At 38.4% G+C, this 21,380-nt stretch overlaps 2 protein-coding genes across 5 annotated transcripts in view; one reads left to right on the top strand and one right to left on the bottom strand.

Annotated features, from left to right (window-relative positions):
* The window catches only part of CDK19 (cyclin dependent kinase 19), a 181,306-nt gene that overhangs the window by 24,827 nt on the left and 135,099 nt on the right, over positions 1-21,380 (bottom strand). The gene's annotated exons all lie outside the window — the stretch shown is intronic.
* On the top strand, positions 11,288-11,770 carry LOC132530625 (proteasome maturation protein-like). The gene has a single exon (XM_060167888.1). It carries the CDS (start codon positions 11,288-11,290, stop codon positions 11,735-11,737), a length of 450 nt encoding a protein of 149 aa, XP_060023871.1. The 3' UTR covers positions 11,738-11,770.

The following is a 21,380-nucleotide window of genomic DNA, read 5'->3' as shown; positions in this document are numbered from 1 at the left end:
GAAACTGTGAAGATACACACTTTTGGGCAAGTAAGTCTCCTCTGTAAACTCTTTGGAGAGAAAAATTTATGATTCATTTATTTAATCAATGAATATATTTTTAGTGTCTTCTAGGGAGAAAGAACCATACTAACCATACAAAGAATTAAGAGGAAAAATAAAGGCACAGTAAACCAAGTTCCTAACCTCCAGATGCTCACTACATAAGTAGAAAGAAATATCAGAAGTTTTGTATAATTCTAGAAGGTAATGCTAATTATGAGTTATGGAGAGGACTGAGATCTTGGGTTAGAGGCTAAACTAGATTACTTTTAAGATCTCTTCCAATTTTCCAGCTCTTTTTAAAGTTTCAATGAAAACAATAAGCATTAAAGAAAAAAAAAGTTCAAAGAAGGAACTGATTAACAAGAGCTTCCATTGTTAAGGGAAATGTTCACTGGAGGTGGGGCAGCGGCTATGTCCATTATCCAGATCCTGAAAAATGAACAGAAGCTAGAATGGAAGAGCAGAAGAAAGGTAAGGGCTGGGCTTCCCTGGTGGCACAGTGGTTGAGAGTCCGCCTGCCGATGCAGGGGACACGGGTTCGTGTCCGGTCCAGGAAGATCCCACATGCCGCGGAGTGGCTGGGCCCGTGAGCCATGGCCGCTGGGCCTGCGCGTCCAGAGCCTGTGCTCCGCAACGGGAGAGGCTGCAACACTGAGAGGCACGCGTACCAAAAAAAAAAAAAAAAGAAAGAAAGGTAAGGGCTATGCACGAAGCAAGCTTAGGAGAGGGTAATAAGTCTGACTTGACAGAAGGCAGAGGACTCATGTTGGAGGTGGTAAAATGAACCTAGACCCTGCAGAGTCTTAATTGCCAGGTGAAGTAATCGGACCTTTGTACACATTACAGGCAGTGAGATTACAGGAAAGAGGGAGGTATCAGAACTGGGTGTAAGGTGATAAGCGCTTCATCCAAGGACTTCTCAGCTGAAATGACGAGGGAGTTATGGAGCTGAGGAACATTTTAAAGGAGAAATTAACAGGACTTTGTGACTAGTTGAAGGCAGAAGATTAAGACAAAGGGTGATAAAGATTTCATTAAGGTTTTGAGTTTATGTGACTGGAAGAATGGTGCCCTTGTGATAGAAAATTTATGAGAGGTACTGATTTGGGAGGGGGAACAACAAAGAGAAGGAGATGGCACATTGAGTTTGAGTGATATGAGAGGCCTAGTTGTACTAGCCAGGGGAGTGGAAATAGGAAGATTTAGATTTTTTTAAAAAATAAATTTATATTTTATTTATTTATTTTTGGCTGCGCTGGGTCTTTACTGCTGCATGCGGGCATTCTCTAGTTGCAGTGCGGGGGCTACTCTTCATTGCAGTGCGCGGCCTTCTCATTGTGGTGGCTTCTCTTATTGCACAGCACGGGCTCTAGGTGCATGGGCTTCAGTAGTTGCAGCACACAGGCCCAGTAGTTGTGGCTCGTGGGCTCCAGAGCGCAGGATCAGTAGTTGTGGCGCATGGGCTTAGTTGCTCCATAGCATGTGGGATCTTCCTGGACCAGGGCTCAAACCTGTGTCTCCTGCATTGGCAGGCAGATTCTTAACCACTGTGCCACCAGGGAAACCCAAATATTTAGATTTGAAAGTTATTGTCACTGGAGTGTGATAATTGAAGACATGAGACAAGATTAGTTTACTGTAGCAGAAAGAGAAAAATGTATCAGACAAAAAACCAAACCTTCAAAATTCAAGTTTAACAACTATTTATCAAAGATCCATTATGTATAAAACACTGTCCTGCAGACTTTCCGGAAACAAAGAGAAATAAAACATGAAGCCCTTGACTTCAAGGAGTTTAATATCTAGTAGGGAAAGACAGACAGATTACTTTTTAGAGTACAAGGCAGATTACAGAAAGTACCAAAACAGAAAAATAAATTGCCAGGAACAGATGATTCTTCTCAGTGAATATCAGGATAGTCTTTAGGAAGGAGATGACTTTAGATGAATTTAAGAGTGCCTAAGATTTTGATAAGCATAAACAGAAGAATGACTTTTCAGGTTTAGAGAACCCTAAAAGTAAGAGCCTGGTCACAAAGAAAACCCAGGGACATGACATACTGGGAGAGCCTACAAGTATTTTGATTTTGACTAGAGCATAGAATGCTCAGTGTAGAGCATTCCTAAGGCTAGGAACTATGTTGGAAATTAAACGTCACATTAAAGAAACTACAATTTATGCTATAGGCTAAGCCGAGACAAGACAGTGAGATAATCAGATCTATATTAGGAAAAAACTCTGGTAGCACTGTGAAGGATGAACTGAGAAGGAAAGGTGGACCACAAAGTAGAGACAGAGACCAGCTGGAAGTGGTTACAATAGTCAAGGGAAAAGTAAGGGGTCCCTAACTTGTGACAATGGTCATGGAGCAACACATAAGAGCATTTCAAGGGAAAAGTTCAAGATTTAGCATTGCTTTTTTGCACCACCTTCACTTCCCTCCATAGTCACTCATTCAACAAATACTGATTGAGTATCTAGCAGTGATTTAGATGCTAGAGATACACTAGTAAACAAAACCAGGCAAGATCCTTGACCTCATGGAGCTTACATTCTAGTGGGAAGAGAAGGGCAATAAATAACAAATGTACAGTACATCAGTATTGATAAGTACTGTGGATAAAAATTAAATAAGGAGAACACAAAGAGATTTCCGCATCTGGTATTATGGCTGAGTAGGTGCTCTAGCAGACCCTGCCATTACAGAACAACAATATATATGCTGCCTAAGAAACATTCCTTGAAGGATCCTTGATCTCACAAGAGATAAGGCAGGGGTCCCCAACCCCCGGGCCACAAACCAGTACCAGTCCGGCCGCACAGCAGGAGGTGAGCGGCAGGCAAGTGAGCGAAGCTTCATCTGCCGCTCCCCATCGATCCCCATCGCTCGCATTACCGCCTGCACCATCCTCCCCACTCCAATTCATGGAAAAACTGTCTTCCATGAAACTGGTCCCTGGTGCCAAAACATCTGGGGGACCACTGAGATAAGGGATATCTACAACAACCCCAGCCCCACCCCCAAATAAGGGCTGGAGAAGGAAGGAAAGGCAGGATGGACCTGGGAGCAGATGCCAGTAACACACTTCACTGGGGACACTGAACCCTGGACCACCAGCAAGGTGAAGAAACTGAGCCTGTTCCCTGACAATCAGTCAAGACTCCCATGGGGACTAAAGTAAACCAGAAGAAGCAAAAGGAAACCCTCTCTGTAGGAAAAACTTCCTAACTTAGGCCTAAGGACTAAAACAATACATTTTCCTGCTAAAAACATACTTTAATCCATTCACATACTATTTACAAGAGATCCAGCTGAGTGGAAGGACCATAAAAGCTGAAAGTAAAAGGCTATTAAAAGAGCAGGCAAACTGCTAAAAGAATCAACTATAGTAATGTCAGACAAAATAGCTTTTAAGACAAAAGCATTATTAGGAGTAGAGATGGTCACCATGTAATGATACAAGATTCAATTCACCAGGAAGAGAGAACACTCCTAAAACTCATTATGTACTTGAAATATATATGTATTTGATATAATTTCAGGGAGGGAAAAGACCAAGGATAACAAACGTTTCTCAATAATTGATATGTCAAGCAGACAAAAGATTAGTAAGATATAGACCATCCAAAGGACACAATTAACAAAGTTGATCTAACAGGCATATACACAACTTTTTACCCAATAATTAGAGAGTACACATTTTTTTTTTCAATCATACATGGAACATTTACAAATGTTGTTAGTGTACTAGCAGGTCTCAAGAAATTTCAAGGAATTGTTATCAAACAGACTATGTTCTCTGACCACAATGAAATTAAGTTAAAAGTCAATTACAGGGACTTCCCTGGTGGTGCAGTGGTTAAGAATCAGCCTGCCAATGCAGGGGACACAGGTTCGATCCCTGGTCCTAAGAAGATCCCACTTGCCGTGGAGCAACGAAGTCTGTGCGCCACAACTGCTGAGCCTGCACTCTACAACTACTGAAGCCATGTGCCGCCAACTACTGAGCCCACGTGTTGCAACTACTGAAGCTCACACGCCTAGAGCCCATGCTCCGCAACAAGAGAAGCCACCGCAATGAAAAGCCCACACTCGTCGCAACTAGAGAAAGCCCACGCACAGCAATGAAGACCCAATGCAGCCCCCCCCCAAAAAAGTCAATTACAAAAGTATAAATCTAAAACTCCATATATTTGGAAATGTAAAAATACCTCTAAATTATTCAAAGGTAAAAGGAGAAAGTATGAAGAAATTTTAAATACTCAGAAATGGAATAATGATAGTACGACCTATCAAAACCTGTGGAACTTACAAGGGAAATGTATAGCCTTAAATATTTACGTTAGGAAGAAAGGCTGAAAATAATTATGTGCCTAAGTTAAGAAGTTAAAACAAAACAAAATTCAACAGACTAAAACAAAAGAAAGTAGAAGTATAAAGGACAGGAATTTATCAACAAGAGAGGATTTATGAAGCCTTTAGGACAACTACATCAAAAGGAGAGAAAGTGCAAATAGATGATATTACAAATTTAAAAAAGGAACATAACTATAGATTCAGTGGAGGTTAGAAAGATAAAAGAACCCTATTAAAAAACTGTATCTATTAATTTAAAAATATATACAAAATAGGCAAATTCAAGAAACTGGAATTTGTAACCTACAAATTGACTCAAAATGAATTAGAAAACCTGAAGAAACCAAGAAGTAGTAAATAAAGTAAAACTGGACTTAAAAATCTTGCTACCAAAGGGTAAGCTGGGACGAAGTGAGAGAGTGGTATGGACTTATGTACACTACCAAATGTAAAACAGATAGCTAGTGGGAAGCAGCCGCATAGCACAGGGAGATCAGCTCGGTGCTCTGTGACCACCTAGAGAGGTGGGATAGGGAGGATGGGAGGGAGATGCAAGAGGGAGGAGATATGGGGATGTATGTATATGTATAGCTGATTCACTTTGTTTAAAGCAAAAACTAACACACCATTGTAAAGCAATTATACTCCAATAAAGATGTTAAAAAGAAAAATCTTGCTACCAAGAAAACAGATGATCACAGAGGCAAGTTCTCCAAATTTTCAATGAACAGATTGTTTCAATTTTATTCAAACATTTTCAGAGAATAGAAGAAGAGGGAATACTCCCAACACATTCTAGAAAGGCAGTATAACCTTGACAGAAAAACCAAAAAAGGATAAGAAAGAAAAACTTCAGGCCAACTCCACTCAAAAATATTAAACAAAATAGTAATAAGCCAAATCCAGAAAAAGGAATGCCAGGATGGCTTAATATAAGAAAATCTATATAAGTCCATCACCACAGTGACAGATTAAAGAAGAAAGATGATTTAATTATCTTGATAGAGGCTGAAAAAGCGGCTCATAAAATTTAACACCCAGTCATGATAAAAACTCTCAGCAAGTTAGACTAGAAAAAACTTCCTTAACCTGATAATGGGTATATATCAAAAACTAAGACAGAAACATTGAAATCATTTCCTTTAAAATCAGGAATAATGTAAGAATACCCACTATTAACACTTCTAAAATCAACACTGTACTATAAGTCTATTACTATAAAACAATAATTAAAGACATATATATTAGAAAGGCAAAAATAAAACTATTGTTATTTTCAGATAATATAATTATCTACATAGAAAGCCCAAAGTATTTACAGGCAAATTATTAGCAAAAGTAAGAGAGTTTAGAACGTCTGGCTACTTGAACAATATGAACAAGTCAACTGTATTTCTGTATATCAGAAAAAAAAAAGCTAGGAAATATAATTTTTCAAAGGCAGCATTTCTATAGCAACAACAACAAAAAAGTATAAGGTGCCTAGGAATAAATATATCAAAAGATTTACAAGATTTTTATACAGAACACCTTGAAACCTTGTTTTAAATGATATTAAGAAGTTCTAAATAAATTAAGAGCTCATGTTAATAGATAAGAAGACTCAATATAGTAAAGACATCAATTCTCCCAATACTTCTCTGTATATTCAATGCAATTTCAATCAAAATTCCATCAGAGTTTCCTTGTGGAACTTGAAAAGCTGATTTTAAAATGTATGTGAAAGAGCAAAGAGCTAAGAATAGCCAAGATATTCACAAAGTGTTAGGGGTAGGGGATGAGGAGAGGAATCTGGCTCAAAACATTATATCAAGATTTATTTTAAAGCTATAGTGATTAAACAGTGTGGTTCTAGTACAGGGATAGACAAACTGATCAATGGGAGAGAATGGAGAACCCAGATGGAACCAAAATACTGAGAGAGAACTTCAGATCCGTGGAGAAAGGAAGAACTAATCAATAAGTGGTGCTGGCACAACAGGTTATCTAAGTGGGAAAAAAATAAGTAAAATGAATCCTCACCTCATATCATATAAACAACAATTTCAGGAGGATTAAGGAATTAAATGTGAAAAGCAAAACTTTAAAACTTTGGAGGAAAAAAAAACTGGAGAATATCTTTCTGAGGTGAGGAAGAATTTCTTAAACAAGATACAAAGAATAACCATAAGAGAAAAGACATAAATTTGTCTATTAAAATAACTTCCAATCATCAAAGATAAGGAAAATAAAAAGACAAAGCACAGACAGGCAGAAGTATTTGCAACACTTATCAGTAACAAAGGTTTAGCGTCCAGAATAAAGAACTCCTACAAATCAATATGAAAAACAAGCTAACAGAAAAATGGACAAAACGTCCAAACAGGGATTTAACAAAAAGAAGAAAATGTTTAACCACTAAGCATATGAAAAGATGATGCTATACCTCATCAATAATGGGGAAAATGCAAATTAAAATCACAGTGAGATACCATTTTACACCTAGTAAATTGGTTAAAAATTAAGAACAGTTGAGTAGGAAGTAGCTCAGGGGAGCTCCAATACATTGCTGGTGGGAGAATAAATTGGTACAACTTTTTTGGAAAACAATTTGGCATCATCTTGCAAAACTGAACAATTGCATACCCTTTGACTCAGTAATTCCATTTTTAGAAACACCAAAGAATGTTCATAGCAGCACAGTTTGTAATAAAAAAAAAAAAATCTGGACGCAACCCAAATTTCTAGCCAATAGGAAAATGGAGAAATTAATCGTGGTAGAGTCACACAATGAATTTTAAAACAGCAGTGAAAATCACTGAATTACAGACAAAAGTAAAAAATGTTCAGATCTTGGAAGCATTATGTTGAGAGAAAAAAAAGCAAGTTTTAGAAGACTATATACACAGGATGCCATTTTCATAAAACTTAAAACCGAGCAAAGCTAAAAAATGTTCTGTTCAGGCATATATACAAACGTGATAAACCTATTTTTTAAAAGGAGTGAATAATAGGTTCAAAATTCAGGATATTTGTTACCTCTTGGGAGGAGACAAGAGGACAGGATGAGGGAAAAAACATAAATAGAAGCAAGCTATTGGTAATATTCCAGTTATTGAGTTAAGGGATAGGCTCTTGACTGTTATGCTTTGTAAGATAATATATAAAGCAAGGAATGGGGATAGGTACTGTTGGGAGTGGGATGACAGGGTGTTATTTCCAACATCATTTAAGCATAATTTTAAATTACTTACATAATGCCTCTCTGAGAAGGTAACGTCTGGGATAAGACGTGAAGAAAGTGCAGTAATAAGGGAAGAGCAACTTGAAAGGCTTGAGGCACAGGTAAAGCAGAGACACGCTACGGAGAACAGTGGGCATCGGGGAGAACAGAGTGGTAAAGCACTGATGATTCTAAAGAGAAGGAAACCCTAGGTAGTGCTTGCTTGCTGTTTTCAGTGGTTCTGCTTTTGGCACAAGTCATTTGGGTAGCAGAACTGGATGGGTTTTTGTTTTTGTGTGTGTGTGTGGTACGCGGGCCTCTCACTATTGTAGTGTCTTCCGCTGCGGAGCACAGGCTCTGGACGCGCAGGCTCAGCGGCCATGGCTCACGGTCCCAGCCGCTCCGCGGCATGTGGGATATTCCCGGACCGGGGCACGAACCCGTGTCCCCTGCATGGGCAGGCAGACTCTCAACCACTGCGCTACCAGGGAAGCCCCTGGATGGGTTCTTGAGCACTGTCTAGCCTGTGCTCTGAGAGTTGATGAGGGCTGCCACGAGATCTGCAGCAGAACAAGATCATGGTGTTCGGAGCAGTGAGGAAAAACCTTGGTGAGCTGGCAGGGTGACTCACTGGAGGAAGAGCAAGGAGGTCAGTGCGGTTGCAGTCAACGTGAGAGGAGGGGAGTTTGCCCAGGGGCAGCAGAGGAGGGGTGGGGCAAAGGTTAGGGAGGGGTGCCGGTCAGAGAGAATGACGTGGGGGCTCGGAAAGACTAGGTTTTTCATGACTAGAATTAGCATCGTTTTGTTATATTATCCATCTTACCCATAATTTTTACAAATTGCATAATTTATTTTATATATATCCTGCCCAATCTCTGATAGCAGGGTTTGGAGAGATTACCATTTTCTACTACATTATATATTTCCATAATGTTTGATTTTGTATATTTTGGTATTGTTTACAAGTAGATAAATGGTATTTTTAAAATATAAGAAAAAAATAATGCTGAGAGGAATAAAGGGTAGAAGAACAAGAGCCAGTGAAAGAACTAGTGAAAGAGCATCCAAGGTAAGAAAACGGTCAGCATAGGGTTCTAGAAGCTAAGAGTTTAAAAAGGAAGAGGTAGCCTTCAGGTGCAACAGAATGAAAGCTGAGAAGAGGCAACTTTGGGACAATTAGAAGGTCACTGGTGACACAGAAAAAATAATTTCTGTGCATTTACAGAAGCTAGACACAATAAATGAGACCCAAATAAGTGGAAAAAAGGTAAAGGCAGATTTAGAGTACATTTTTCAAGGCCTTAGTGAGAATGGGAATCTCTGGGATATAACAATTTTTTAAATTGTAAAATCATCAAATAAACCATTTTATGTACCATTTGTTACACTGTTCGCAATTCCTAAATTTTGGATTTAGGAATTAAATCCTTTTAAAATAAATATATAAGATAAAAACACAAAGCATGATATAAGGGAACAAAAATTGCTTCGTATAAGAAATGAAAATAGATTATGAGCTGCTGAATGGGAGAAAAGCAGGAAGTTCATCTTGGATCACTGTTAGCTCTTATTAGAAGTTCCTGCAGTCACACCATATGGAAACAGAGAATATGAATATGAGCACAACCACAATGGAATGAGGAGAGAGAGAGAGAGAGAGAAAAGAGGATCTAGCTAGTTCTGAAAACAGTAGAGAATACCTTTGACGTGATCTACTTGAAGCCCATGGAAGCTCTAAGAGTGAGGCCTAAGATGAGGCCAGAAGTGGTGACATGGTTTAGGGGAGCAGCGACTGTGAGCTCTTTTGTACAGTCTGAGAAAGGAACCTAGAGCTTGGGCAGTATCCATAGAGAAGGGTTCCTGTAGTCAAGTAAAAATCTTGAATCACAGAGGGAATCTTTTTTTTTTTTTTTTTTTGCGGTACGCGGGCCTCTCACTGTTGTGGCCTCTCCCGTTGCGGAGCACAGGCTCCGGACACGCAGGCTCAGCGGCCATGGCTCACGGGCCGAGCCGCTCCGCGGCACGTGGGATCTTCCCTGACCAGGGCATGAACCCGTGTCCCCTGCATCGGCAGGCGGACTCTCAACCACTGCGCCACCAGGGAAGCCCGGGAATCATTTTTTAATGCACACCTCTTAACTGGGATTTATCTGTCCCCTTCAGGACGAGTGAATATGTTATGGTCATAAGATACTTGATGTTTCAAAATAACAACAATAACAGCAAAATAAATAACATGATCACCATGAAAATGCATTTAACTTAGGGAACTATATTCAATATCCTGTAATAAATCATAATGGAAAATAAAATAAAATGCATTTAACTTTTCAAAGCATTTTCACATCGATTTTCTTCTTCTTAAGGGAAATACTCAAGGACCTACAGGGCTAGGGGCAAGTCTCTGAACAACTCCATATAACCCTCAAGATTCCACACTGAGTTGTGTTTACAGATATTATGCTGAATTTTCAAAAGACTAACTTTGACAGTGATTAATTAAGTGAAGGTATATGCTATTAAAAAACAAAGGAAACTGCAGCTCATGCACACACACCCACACACACACGTACAAACCTAAAAGAATGAAAAAAGGATACCAAAATTGTTCTGACCTAGTTACATCCCAGTTAACACAGACTATGCTTTACTAAAACCCCTCTTCTTACTGTGAACACAAAATGCCAGCTGTGAAAGAAAGTGATACTGCTGGGTTTGCACACTTTAGTTACCATAGAAACAGTAGAAATGGCAGGAGTTGGATGTCTCATATTCAAGTTATCAGCAATAAAATTGGACAGAACAATCAAGGCTGCAGGGTTCGTTTTAGTTAAATTGTATTTTAAAGGCAAAAGTTAGGGAATTAATGTGATAAACAGTATGGTTACTCAGAAATTATTCTTGAAATATCTATATTTTAGCAGAATTTAGTTAATTCTTGAATGTACATTCATGATGTTTTGCATGTATTCTAGATTTGCTTTTTCCTTTTATAGAATCAATTTTTTCTACAGGGTTAAATTTATTTCAGTTAATTGGCACATCATAAATAGAACAGCCTAAAGATATACAATTATCCTACTACATTTGCTTTACACTTCCTACACCAGGACATTTGGAACAAAAATATGAAACCCACAAGATGACTCTCATCAGCACCAGTAAAGAAGACAGAAAAACAAACACAACTGTCTACAATCCTGAATAATAGGAAAAAACCAATCAGACATCAACTGGACTAGTTTCTGAACAATGAACAGTGCTAGCCTAATATTAATGGCTACAACTATTCTTTTCTTTAAATACAGAAGTGGCATGACTCTCGTCACATTTCATACAGAAGTACATTCCCAGGAGAAAATTTTCAGTTTATGTTCCTTTCTTTACACTGTTCTCCATTGTTCACCTTGAACAAATAAGATTCTGTATTGTAACAAACAGGACAAAGAACTAAGAGTGAGAGACATGCTTTTTTTCTTAAGCACAATAGTCATTTGCTAGTAGCATCAGTCTATCATAATTTTACCTCTTAAAATAATTTCATTGACAGTAAAGGATTTAAAAATATAGAGAATCTGATTATTGTGACTGCAACCTCCTAAAGGGCAGGGAAGATATTTCTATCACCACTTTATGTATCTGCTGAAATCCAGGCATACAGCGTTTAATAAATATTTGTTGAATGGGTTCACAGAGCGAGTTGAAGGTGAATGCCAGAGGACTTGGATCTCAGCTAAAGGACAGTATTCCAGTTACTGAACTTTCAGCAAGTGGACCTTTTGAAAGTCATGATCTTCTTCGAAAAGATTTTTCTTGTGTGAAAAATGAACTTTTGCCCAGTCATCCTGTTGAATTAACAGAAAAAAATTTCCAGCTCAACCAAGATAAAATGAACTTTTCCACACTGAGAAACATCCAGGGTCTATTTGCTCCACTAAAACTACAAATGGAATTCAAGGCAGTGCAGCAGGTTCAGTGTCTTCCATTTCTTCGCAGCTCAAACCTTTCATTGGATATCTTGAGGGGTAATGATGAGACTATTGGACTTGAAGATATTCTTAATGACCCGTCACAAAATGAAATAATGGGAGAACCACATTTGATGGTTGAATATAAGCTCGGTTTACTGTAATGCAGTGTGCTGTTCATGGAAATAGAGGGGCTGCATCTTTATAGTCATTTTTTACTATAATTTGATGTGCACAACATTAAAAGTACTGACACATGAGAATTTTTGCCTAAATAGTATATGTGATCATTTGAAATTATTTGGGTCTTTGGTTTATGTGATAATTGAAAGCACTAAAGGGAGATGGTTTTAAAACTTCTAATTTATATTAAAACAATAGCTTTCTATATCTTTAAAAATGTTGCTAATTAATATCATAAAACCATCCACAGGTTCCAATTCAGCCTGTTTTCTAGTTATTCCATAAATTTACTTTTACATAACGATTATCAGTATTTGAGTCTGCAAACTTCATAGTAGCATCTTTCAGAATAAACATCTGTTCAGTGGCAGCATTTCAAAGTAAGTACAAAATAAGAGTATTATATTTTACCTTCTTTCAGTATAGTCCATTAATACTCATAAGAATAACACTTGCTTTATTGATGCTACTTTAGAATTATAACTATATTCTTTGATTCTTTCAGGTTGAAAAGTATAAGTTCAGAGGTTTTGATTCTGGTCTTGTTTTTAAAGTGAAAAATTAAATAAAACAATCAGCAGATGTCAATTAAAAAAACAGATTTGTTGAATGAATGAACAATTAAATGAATGAATGAAAATTGCCAATGCTCAGTATTCATCGTCATTTGGTAGGCAAGTTCTCAATTTTGAAAGAAATTGTTAAGAAACCAGAGTGAGCACTTACCATGAAATATGCCAAGCTCACTTCTGAATATAGATTTTTTAAAGACCTAATTTTAATTCAGTCCAGGGTTTCAACAATCACTCATATGCCAATGACTCCAAAATCTATACCTCTAGGTCTCTAAGCTTCTATATATCTAGAGATATGTCAACTGTATGCTGGCTATCTCCACAATCATCTCAAATTCAACTTGTTCAAACTGAATCTTCACTGTCTCTCTTTCTGATAGTATTCCCTTCTCAGTCACTCAATCAACAAAAGCAGAAGTCTGAACACCTGTCCTTTATTCCTAAAATCTAACCAATCCTCAGGCCTGATTATCTTACCTCCTAAAGATTTATCTGCTATCTCCCCCCCCATCTTGATTACCTCTGACCTGATTCAGGCCTTCATCATTTCTCAACCAGCTCATTACAACAGCCTGAGAAAGCTGCTATCCCTGCATCCTCAAACCAATTCTCCACATCCCTGTCTCAGTAGTGTTTCTCAAGCAAAAACCTGACCAGCTCAGCTCTGACTGACCACAGGAAAAACCCACGCTTCTAAACGTGACAATTAAGATCCACTGTAATCTGGTCCCTACTTCTTTCTTCTTCCTCTTCTTTCACTACCTTTTTGCTTTGCCCCAGTAATATCAAAGCGCTCACAGTTTCTTACCCCATTCCCTTATTCATGCTGTCCCCTCTGCCTGGAATGTTCTCCCCACCCACGTCCCCCAAGTCATTCTTATAAATTTCTACTCATCCTTTCAGATTCAGCTCAGTCCTCCAAGAGAGCCCCATCCCAACTGGTTAGGTATGCTTCTGTACTCTCAGTACCTTATGCATAGCTAATCCCTGAACATACTTTACAGTTTCTCTTTTGAACCTTACTATTTTGATTATCAATTTATGTGGCTCTTCCCCACCACGCATTCATTAGGAAAGGGACTGTATTTTACCTATCCCTGTATTTCCAGTGCCCAGCATACTGTCTGGAACACCTTAGAAGGACGAAATATGTTTATAAAGCAAACATTCTAGGTCTAAAAACCAGTACTTCCCCCACAGAAATCCAGAAAAATGGACATTAGGTTCCATAGTTCTATTAGTGTCATACTTTAGGTGTACTGTGGGTTAAATAGGCCTTTGTATTCAGAGAACCTAACCACTATTTAAAGTGCTCTTTCGCAGCGAAAATTCCTTTCCAGTTAGAAATTATGTATCAATAACTAGATGTAGGCTGTCTTAAAATGAGCAGTCTATAATACTAAAGGCTGTGATTAATTTCATTTTACCTTAAAATGGTCTAGAAGTATCTGTAACGGGTACTTATGTTAATTAAACCTCGGTATTCATGGTAAACAGCTGCCAGCCCAGCTCTGCACAACAGTTAACAATGCACTTCTTTGTCTTTGCCTTTTAGGAGTGGTTACAGGCCTGAACAGCAGAGATAAGGTTTTCTTTTCTCTAACAAGAACCAATAAAAAGCAGCCTTTATAAAAAGCTTTATGCAAGACAAACACATGTATCTAGAAGGCAATTTACCTAACAAACTTCAAGGTCACCAACAGTATAATCAAGATATATTCCACACTGACAGCAAGGCCAGGAAACAAGGCTACAAAGGTATTCACAGATGCTATCCTGTTCATTAACTAGTACAATCCATCTGCAGAGAAGCAACACTGGTAGAAAGTAGTTTTCCATTTACATTTGTGACAGTCACATTCAAATCAAATAATTCATTCTTATTATCATGAGAAATTAAGAATGCCAGAGGTAGAAGTTATCAAACAGCCCTCTCATTTTACTCATGAAGAAACACAAAAAACCTATAACCTCAACTAAGTCCACTGTTCACAGTGGCAGACCCAGGCTTAGAACCTAAGTCTCTCAGAGATGCACCCCAGGCCAGGGTTATGAGAACAAAAGCACACTTGGCAAATAAACAATACTTAATTGACTTATAGTCCTCACCAACAGAAGACTTCTACCCAGATGTGTGCTTAGTTGAAAATATGATCACACAAAATAACCATCATAAATAATCTCCCAGTGAAATGAATCATCAGTCCTTAAATGCAAGGTCCCCTCTTGACGAAGACACCATCATTCTCAGTAAGGGATCTTGAATCATCCTACGGTGTTGGTCAAATAGAATGCCTGTGGTAGCATACACATTTGTCCTAATTCATCAATTTGTAATTAAAATGGGTATATTTTATTGTACATAAATTCTACTTCAATAAAATTAATTTAATAAAATAGTATGTCTGAATTGATTCTTCAGTTCTAAACATAGGCCTCAAAGTACTGGGGCTCCTTCTGTAAGCCTTCACTCCTAACCAGTTTCTGCCATTGCTGTCACTGTGGAGTATTTCTTGACTATATACCCTTTTAGGGACTATGAAGTTAACTTGGCAAATAGCCTTCAAGAAATGTGTTTGTCAGTACAGGCTAACAGAACTATACTAAAGTCAGGATCATCAAAAGAGCCCTGTCGCCGAGCTGAACCTTCAGAGGCCTCATAAGCCACTGTGAGTCAAACCACGTCCCCTTTGAAGCTGGCCCTCTTAGAAGTGTGATTCTTAGTGTGTATCACCTGCCTGTCAAACAGATGGTAGAGCACTATGCTCTAACTCAAACCAGCAGATGTGCAGGACTCTGCTGCAAGCTCCAGTTACTGGGCTATGGTATGGATGATGGAAAAGCTGACATGCCAGAAAGAATCACAGCCCCGTATCTAGAAAACACCTCAATAATACCTTCTTACATTTGTAAGATGTGTGTCACAGTATCCAGAGCATTGTAAGAAACGTTACCATACCTATCTTTACAAGGCCTTGTATAGAAGCAGTAGAAGCATCTGTACACAGATGACATGACTACCATCAAAGGCCTTCAGGCTGCCATCACAAGCAGCTGAGCCACAGACTGTGGAGGACCAGCTCTAAGGAACTAGTTAGGAACCAAAGGTCACCAGCAAAAGCCCTAGTGTGATTCTTCAGCATGACAAGACCTGTAATTGTCCAAAATCACCTAAAATTGAAGGTTAGAAGATAACCAGGCCATACTTAACATTTTCATTGTTAGCTCTGCATTCTGAAAGAAATTAGGGTGACTAAATCATATTAAAATAAATGCTGCTTTCTGTCACAATTTGTCAAGTGAAACGTCAATAAATCAAATGAAAAATAATAGTCATTTGATTAGCATGGAATTGTTAGAATGAAAAGTTAAGTGAAACACTAACTTTGATCTATTTAAGCCAGTTTTTTAAACTTTTTAAAATATAAAATATTTAGCAATATTTAAATATAAACTAGATGAAACATGGCCTACTTTTTTTTTTTTAAACACCAAGAAGCATGTTTCACATATTTACAGTAGGGCTCTACTCTGTAAAGCATAAGTGGCTAGGAGGACTATCAGGCTACAGGAATTCTGGGGAAGCAAGTGGTTAAAAGAAAGGGCATCGCTGCACTGCTGATGATATTCAGAAGAATGGACAGAAGCTTCTACAGAAAGGAAATCAGGAGGAATTCAGGAACTCTGGAGCTAAGACAATGGAATCAACAACAATATAAAGCACCTATCATTATTGCCATTTTACAAATGAGTAAACTGAGGCTTAAGTAGCAAGATTAACTATCTTGGAAATTTTTTTTTTTATTTGTTTTTGGCTGTGTTGGGTTTTTGTTGCTGCACGTGGGCTTTCTCTAGTTGTGGCGCGCAGGGGCTACTCTTCGTTGCGGTGCGCGGGCTTCTCATTGCAGTGGCTTCTCTTGTTGTGGAGCACAGGCTCTAGGTGCGTGGGCTTCAGTAGCTGTGGCCCGTGGGCTCAGTAGTTGTAGCTCGCAGGCTCTAGAGTGCAGGCTCAGTAGTTGTGGCGCACGGGCTTAGTTGCTCCGTGGCATGTGGGATCTTCCCGGACCAGGGCTCGAACCCGTGTCCCCTGCATTGGCAGGCGGATTCTTAACCACTGCACCACCAGAGAAGTCCAGAAATAATTTTTTTAAAAATCTAGGATCTCAAAGCTCCCATATCATAAGAACTAAGCAAAGCTAAAACTCTAAAACATTATGAAAATGCTTGCAAAATGCTGCCATGATGGCTACAGTAAGATTTTAAGGGTTTCTTTGAATTATAAACATTTGCCTTATCAGGCCCTGTTTAGCATAGACAAAATTAAAGACTTGATGCATCTCCTTATCATACAAGTTATGAAGAGAAGCTGTGAGGCAAAGAGAGATTTCTAGACAATTCTCCAACAACCAAGCATTTATTTTAATCAAACTTTCACAAAGAAGAACAGCACAGCACTTTTTTTCCAGCTGAGTAGAAAACAGAGGGCCATCTTTGACTTCATATATTGGATTTTCATACTGTGCTGTTCCTAAAAAGTCTTCAAATGCTCTTTTTGGCTAAAGGACTATATTTCATGCTGTCCTTTCACTGCTTGTCAGCTAGCTGTTACAACTCAGCAGCATTACCAAACTTGGAAAACAAAGGTTTTGCTATCATTTAAAGTTTCCTTTGCATTTTTACTTTTGCTTTACACAAATGTGTGAAAAGAAAAATAGAAATAAAAAAGTACTAATATTAGTGATAAGCATATGCCTCAGACTGCATAACAAAGAAAGAACCTCTAGGTATGTTCAAAGTGAAAAATCCTGGATCTCAATTGAACACACCCTCCAGATTTAAGTGGATTAAACTTGTGGTTCAATGCAGGGTGGGAAAGGAGGGAGGGAAGAGAAGAGGAGGGGAAAAGTAAGGAACATATACCAAATTCTGGGAATAAATCACTGAAGAACGTAAAAGGGAAGGAATAATTGGTACATTATAATGTTTTTTCACTCTCTAGAACTATTCCGAAACTCTTACTACACAAGCAATTTTTATACATGGAAAAAATTATATATGAAAGGAGGGAGCTTCCTGCATTTTCTATACTATATTATAACTAAATTAAAAGGACAATAACAGGATCCAAACCTCATTTAAAAGCCTCTCAGACTCTATGGTACGCAGCTTCAGACACGGTTTCCAATCATGCCCATCCCCAGTATACACACTCTTACGTAACTACTCCTCTTGAGTGTAGGCTATACCTAGTGACTTCTAATGAACAGAATACGGCAAAAGTAATGAGGCGTCACTTCCATGATTAACTTACAGAAGACTGTGACTTCCATCTTGCTAACACACATTCTCTCTCTCTCGCCCTCAAGTTTGCCACTCTGGTAAAGAAAACTGCCATGTTTTGAGACGCTCTATGGAGAGGCCAACGTAACAAGGAAACAAGGAGGCCTCCACCCATCAGCCTGTGAGGAAATGAATCCTGCAAATAACCACGTGAGTGAACTAGAAGTGGACTCTTCCCAATCAAGACTTGAGTTGACTGCAACCTTTCAAAGAGACTCTGAAACAGAGAATCCAAGTAAGCCACACCTGGATTCCTGACCCATAGAATCTGTGAGATGATAAATGTTGTTTAGACTTGGGACTTGCTGATTAAATAAAATGAAGCAACAGACATTCTAGCTCCAGAGAAATGTGTAATAAATGACTCTGGGTGATTTTGGCATATTAACTGGCAAAACTACATAGTTTTGGTTTGGCGATTTTTTTTTTCTTCCTTATGACACACCGTTGGTTCAGGCAGAATTTTTACTGGATTTTCAACAGCGCTGTAGGCTGTTTATGACATGTTGGCTATGTATATTTTACGTGTCTATTAATAACAAATTGCCCCCACATGTAGTATCTTTATTTTTAAATTAATTAATTAATTAATTGTTTATTTTTGGCTGTGTTGGGTCTTTGTTGCTGTGCACGGGTTTTCTCTAGTTGAGGCGAGCGGGGGCTACTCTTTGTTACAGTGGGTGGGCTTCTCATTGTGGTGGCTTCTCTTGTTGCAGAGCACGGGCTCTAGGCATGCGGGCTTCAGTAGTCGTGGAACGCGGGCTCAGTAGTTGTGGCTCACGGGCTCTAGAGTTCAGGCTCAGTAGTTGTGGCGCACTGGCTTAGTTGCTCCGAGGCATGTGGGCTCTTCCCGGACCAGGGCTCTAACCCGTGTCCCCAGCATTGGCAGGCGGATTCTTAACCACTGCACCACCAGAGAAGCCCAAGAAGCTCATAATTTTGAAAAAGAGATAAACTATATCTTGGCATTCTTCCAACCTACCAGAATAGTAATCCCATAAAAATAAGTCATCCTGTATTTCATCTTCTTACTCTTAGCTATATCCTGCTGTAAAATTAAAATACATCTTTCCTCCCTTGGTGTTTACAAGTTCCAAATATTTATAAACTTATGTCTCAACTGTCTCTCTGCTAAGATGAATATATTTAGCTCCTTTTCTCCTTTCCTTTTAAAGCAATTCCTCAATATAAGTCATCTTTTTGGTGACTTTATTTAAATTCTCTATTTCTGTATTAAATTCTAGTATTCAAATGACATAATTAAAATACTGTTCTAGATATGAAATCAATCACAATGAAAAACACCAACCTCACTGATGATGTAATGCTTCTTTGTGTGAAGTCCAAAACACTGGTTTTTATTTACTTTTTAAATGTTAGGTTATACTATTACTGCAAATTTATATTTACTCTAACACCTTTAATTGTATGGATTTTCTAGGTTTCTCACACCAAATTAAAATTTAGAGACGGTATGCACTCTGAAACAGTTGTGACTAACAAATAGTGTAAAGCCAGATTCCCGACCATAATAAGAAATGAAGCATTTAAAAACCCTAACTCATTGACTAAAAATGCAACTCTACTCTTCAGCTCACATACAAAATAATAATTTTTCAAATGTCTCCAACATATCCCTTTTAACCATATTCATATTTGATATACTCTATCTTTCTGTATCTACCACTGAATATATCTATAAAGTAAACATACAGTTTAAATCTTCTACTCCTGAAAATACTTTGGCAAAACCATGACAATATGGTCCAGATAGCAGGCCTCATGATCAGAGAAAGAATTGAGTAGGCTATCACAGACTATATTCCTACTGGCTTAAAGTTTCAAATCTTATTAGAGTTACTGAAGCAGTAGAGGCACTAGGGGAATGTATAGGTAAAATACAAACAAGTGTTATACTAGGTCAGAACCACCTTCAGAACACATCTTCAATATTGTGTCCATGCTAATACAGATGGCCAATAGGCACATGAAAAGAGGCTCCACCTTCCCTGTTGGCACAGTGGTTAAGAATCCTCCAATGCAGGGGACACGGGTTCAAGCCCTGGTCCGGGAAGATCCCACGTGCTGCGGAGCAACTAAACCTGTGCGCCACAACTACTGAGCCTGCATTCTAGAGCCCGTGAGCCACAACTACTGAGCCTGCATGCCACAACTACTGAAGCCCACATGCCACAACTACTGAAGCCCACATGCCTAGAGCTCATGCTCTGCAACAAGAGAAGCCACCACAATGAGAAGCCCACATACCACAATGAAAAGTAGCCCCCGCTTGCCACAACTAGAGAAAGCCCAAACGCATCAACGAAGACCCAACACAGCCAAAAATTAATTAATTTTTTTAAAAAAGAGGCTCCACATCACTAATTATTAGAGAAATGCAAATCAAAACTACAATGAGGTGCCACCAGTCAGAATGGCCATCATTAAAAAGTCTACAACTAACAAATGCTGGAGAGGGTGTGGAGGAAAGGGAACACTCTTATACTGTTGGTGGGAATGTAAGTTGGTGCAGCTACTATGGAAAACAGTATGGAGTTTCCTTAAAAAATTAATAATAGAGTTACCATATGATCCAGCAATCCCACTCCTGGGAACATATCCAGACAAAACCATAATTCACAAAGATACGTTCACCCTTACATTCATAGCAACACTATTCACAACAGCCAAAACGTGGAAACAACCTAAATGTCCATCAACAGATGAATGGATAAAGATGTGGTACGTATATAAAATAGAATACTACTCAGCCATAAAAAAGAATGAAATAATGCCATTTGCAGCAACATAGATGCAACTAGAGATTATCATACCAAGTGAAGCAAGTCAGAAAGAGAAAGACAAATACCATATGATATCACTTATATGTAGAATCTAAAGTATGACGCAAATGAACCTATCTATGAAACAAAAACAGAATCACAGACATAGGGGACAGACTGGTGGTTGCCAAGGGGGAGGGGGTTGGCGGAGGGATGGAGTGGGAGGTTGAGGTTAGCAGATGTAAGCTATTATATATAGAATGGATAAACAACAAGGTCCTACTATATAACACAGGGAACTATATTCAATATCCTATGAGAAACCATAACGGAAAAGAATATTTTTAAAAAGAATGTGTGTGTGTGTGTGTGTGTGTGTGTGTATAAATAAATATAACTGAATCACTTTGCTGTACAGCAGAAATTAACACAACGTTGTAAATCAACTATACTTCAATTAAAAACATACATATGTGTCCATGCTATGGATGAAGTAATAATAATCAATGGTGGCTTCTTTAATGGAGAAAAATAATTTCATTTGGGAAAAAAAAAACTTCATTCTATTGCTCACAAACTTTTAGCACTTAAAAACAAACAAACTCCCTAGCCTGATATTAGGGCCTTCCTCGATCAGGCTCCAACCCATATCTTCCTAGTCTTACTTCATACTACCCTAATTCAGCTTATCTATTTTTGAGCCAGACAGAACTACACACTCTTTCTGGGATAATTCAAGTGCTTTCTCACCTCAGAAATGTTATATCCAACACTTCATTAGGTTACCCTCATCTCTCAAATCTCTATTTAAATTCTACTCATCCTTCAAAGTCCAGCTCAAATGGCACCTCTCTGAAGCTTGTCCTTATTCCCCCACTCAGAACCTCTTCTAACCCTGAATAGCATTTAGTCTGTACTTCTCACAT

Source organism: Lagenorhynchus albirostris, chromosome 12, assembly GCF_949774975.1.
Source record: "Lagenorhynchus albirostris chromosome 12, mLagAlb1.1, whole genome shotgun sequence".
In the NCBI taxonomy this organism is placed as follows: domain Eukaryota; kingdom Metazoa; phylum Chordata; class Mammalia; order Artiodactyla; family Delphinidae; genus Lagenorhynchus; species Lagenorhynchus albirostris.
This window is presented reverse-complemented; position numbering and strand designations above follow the sequence as displayed.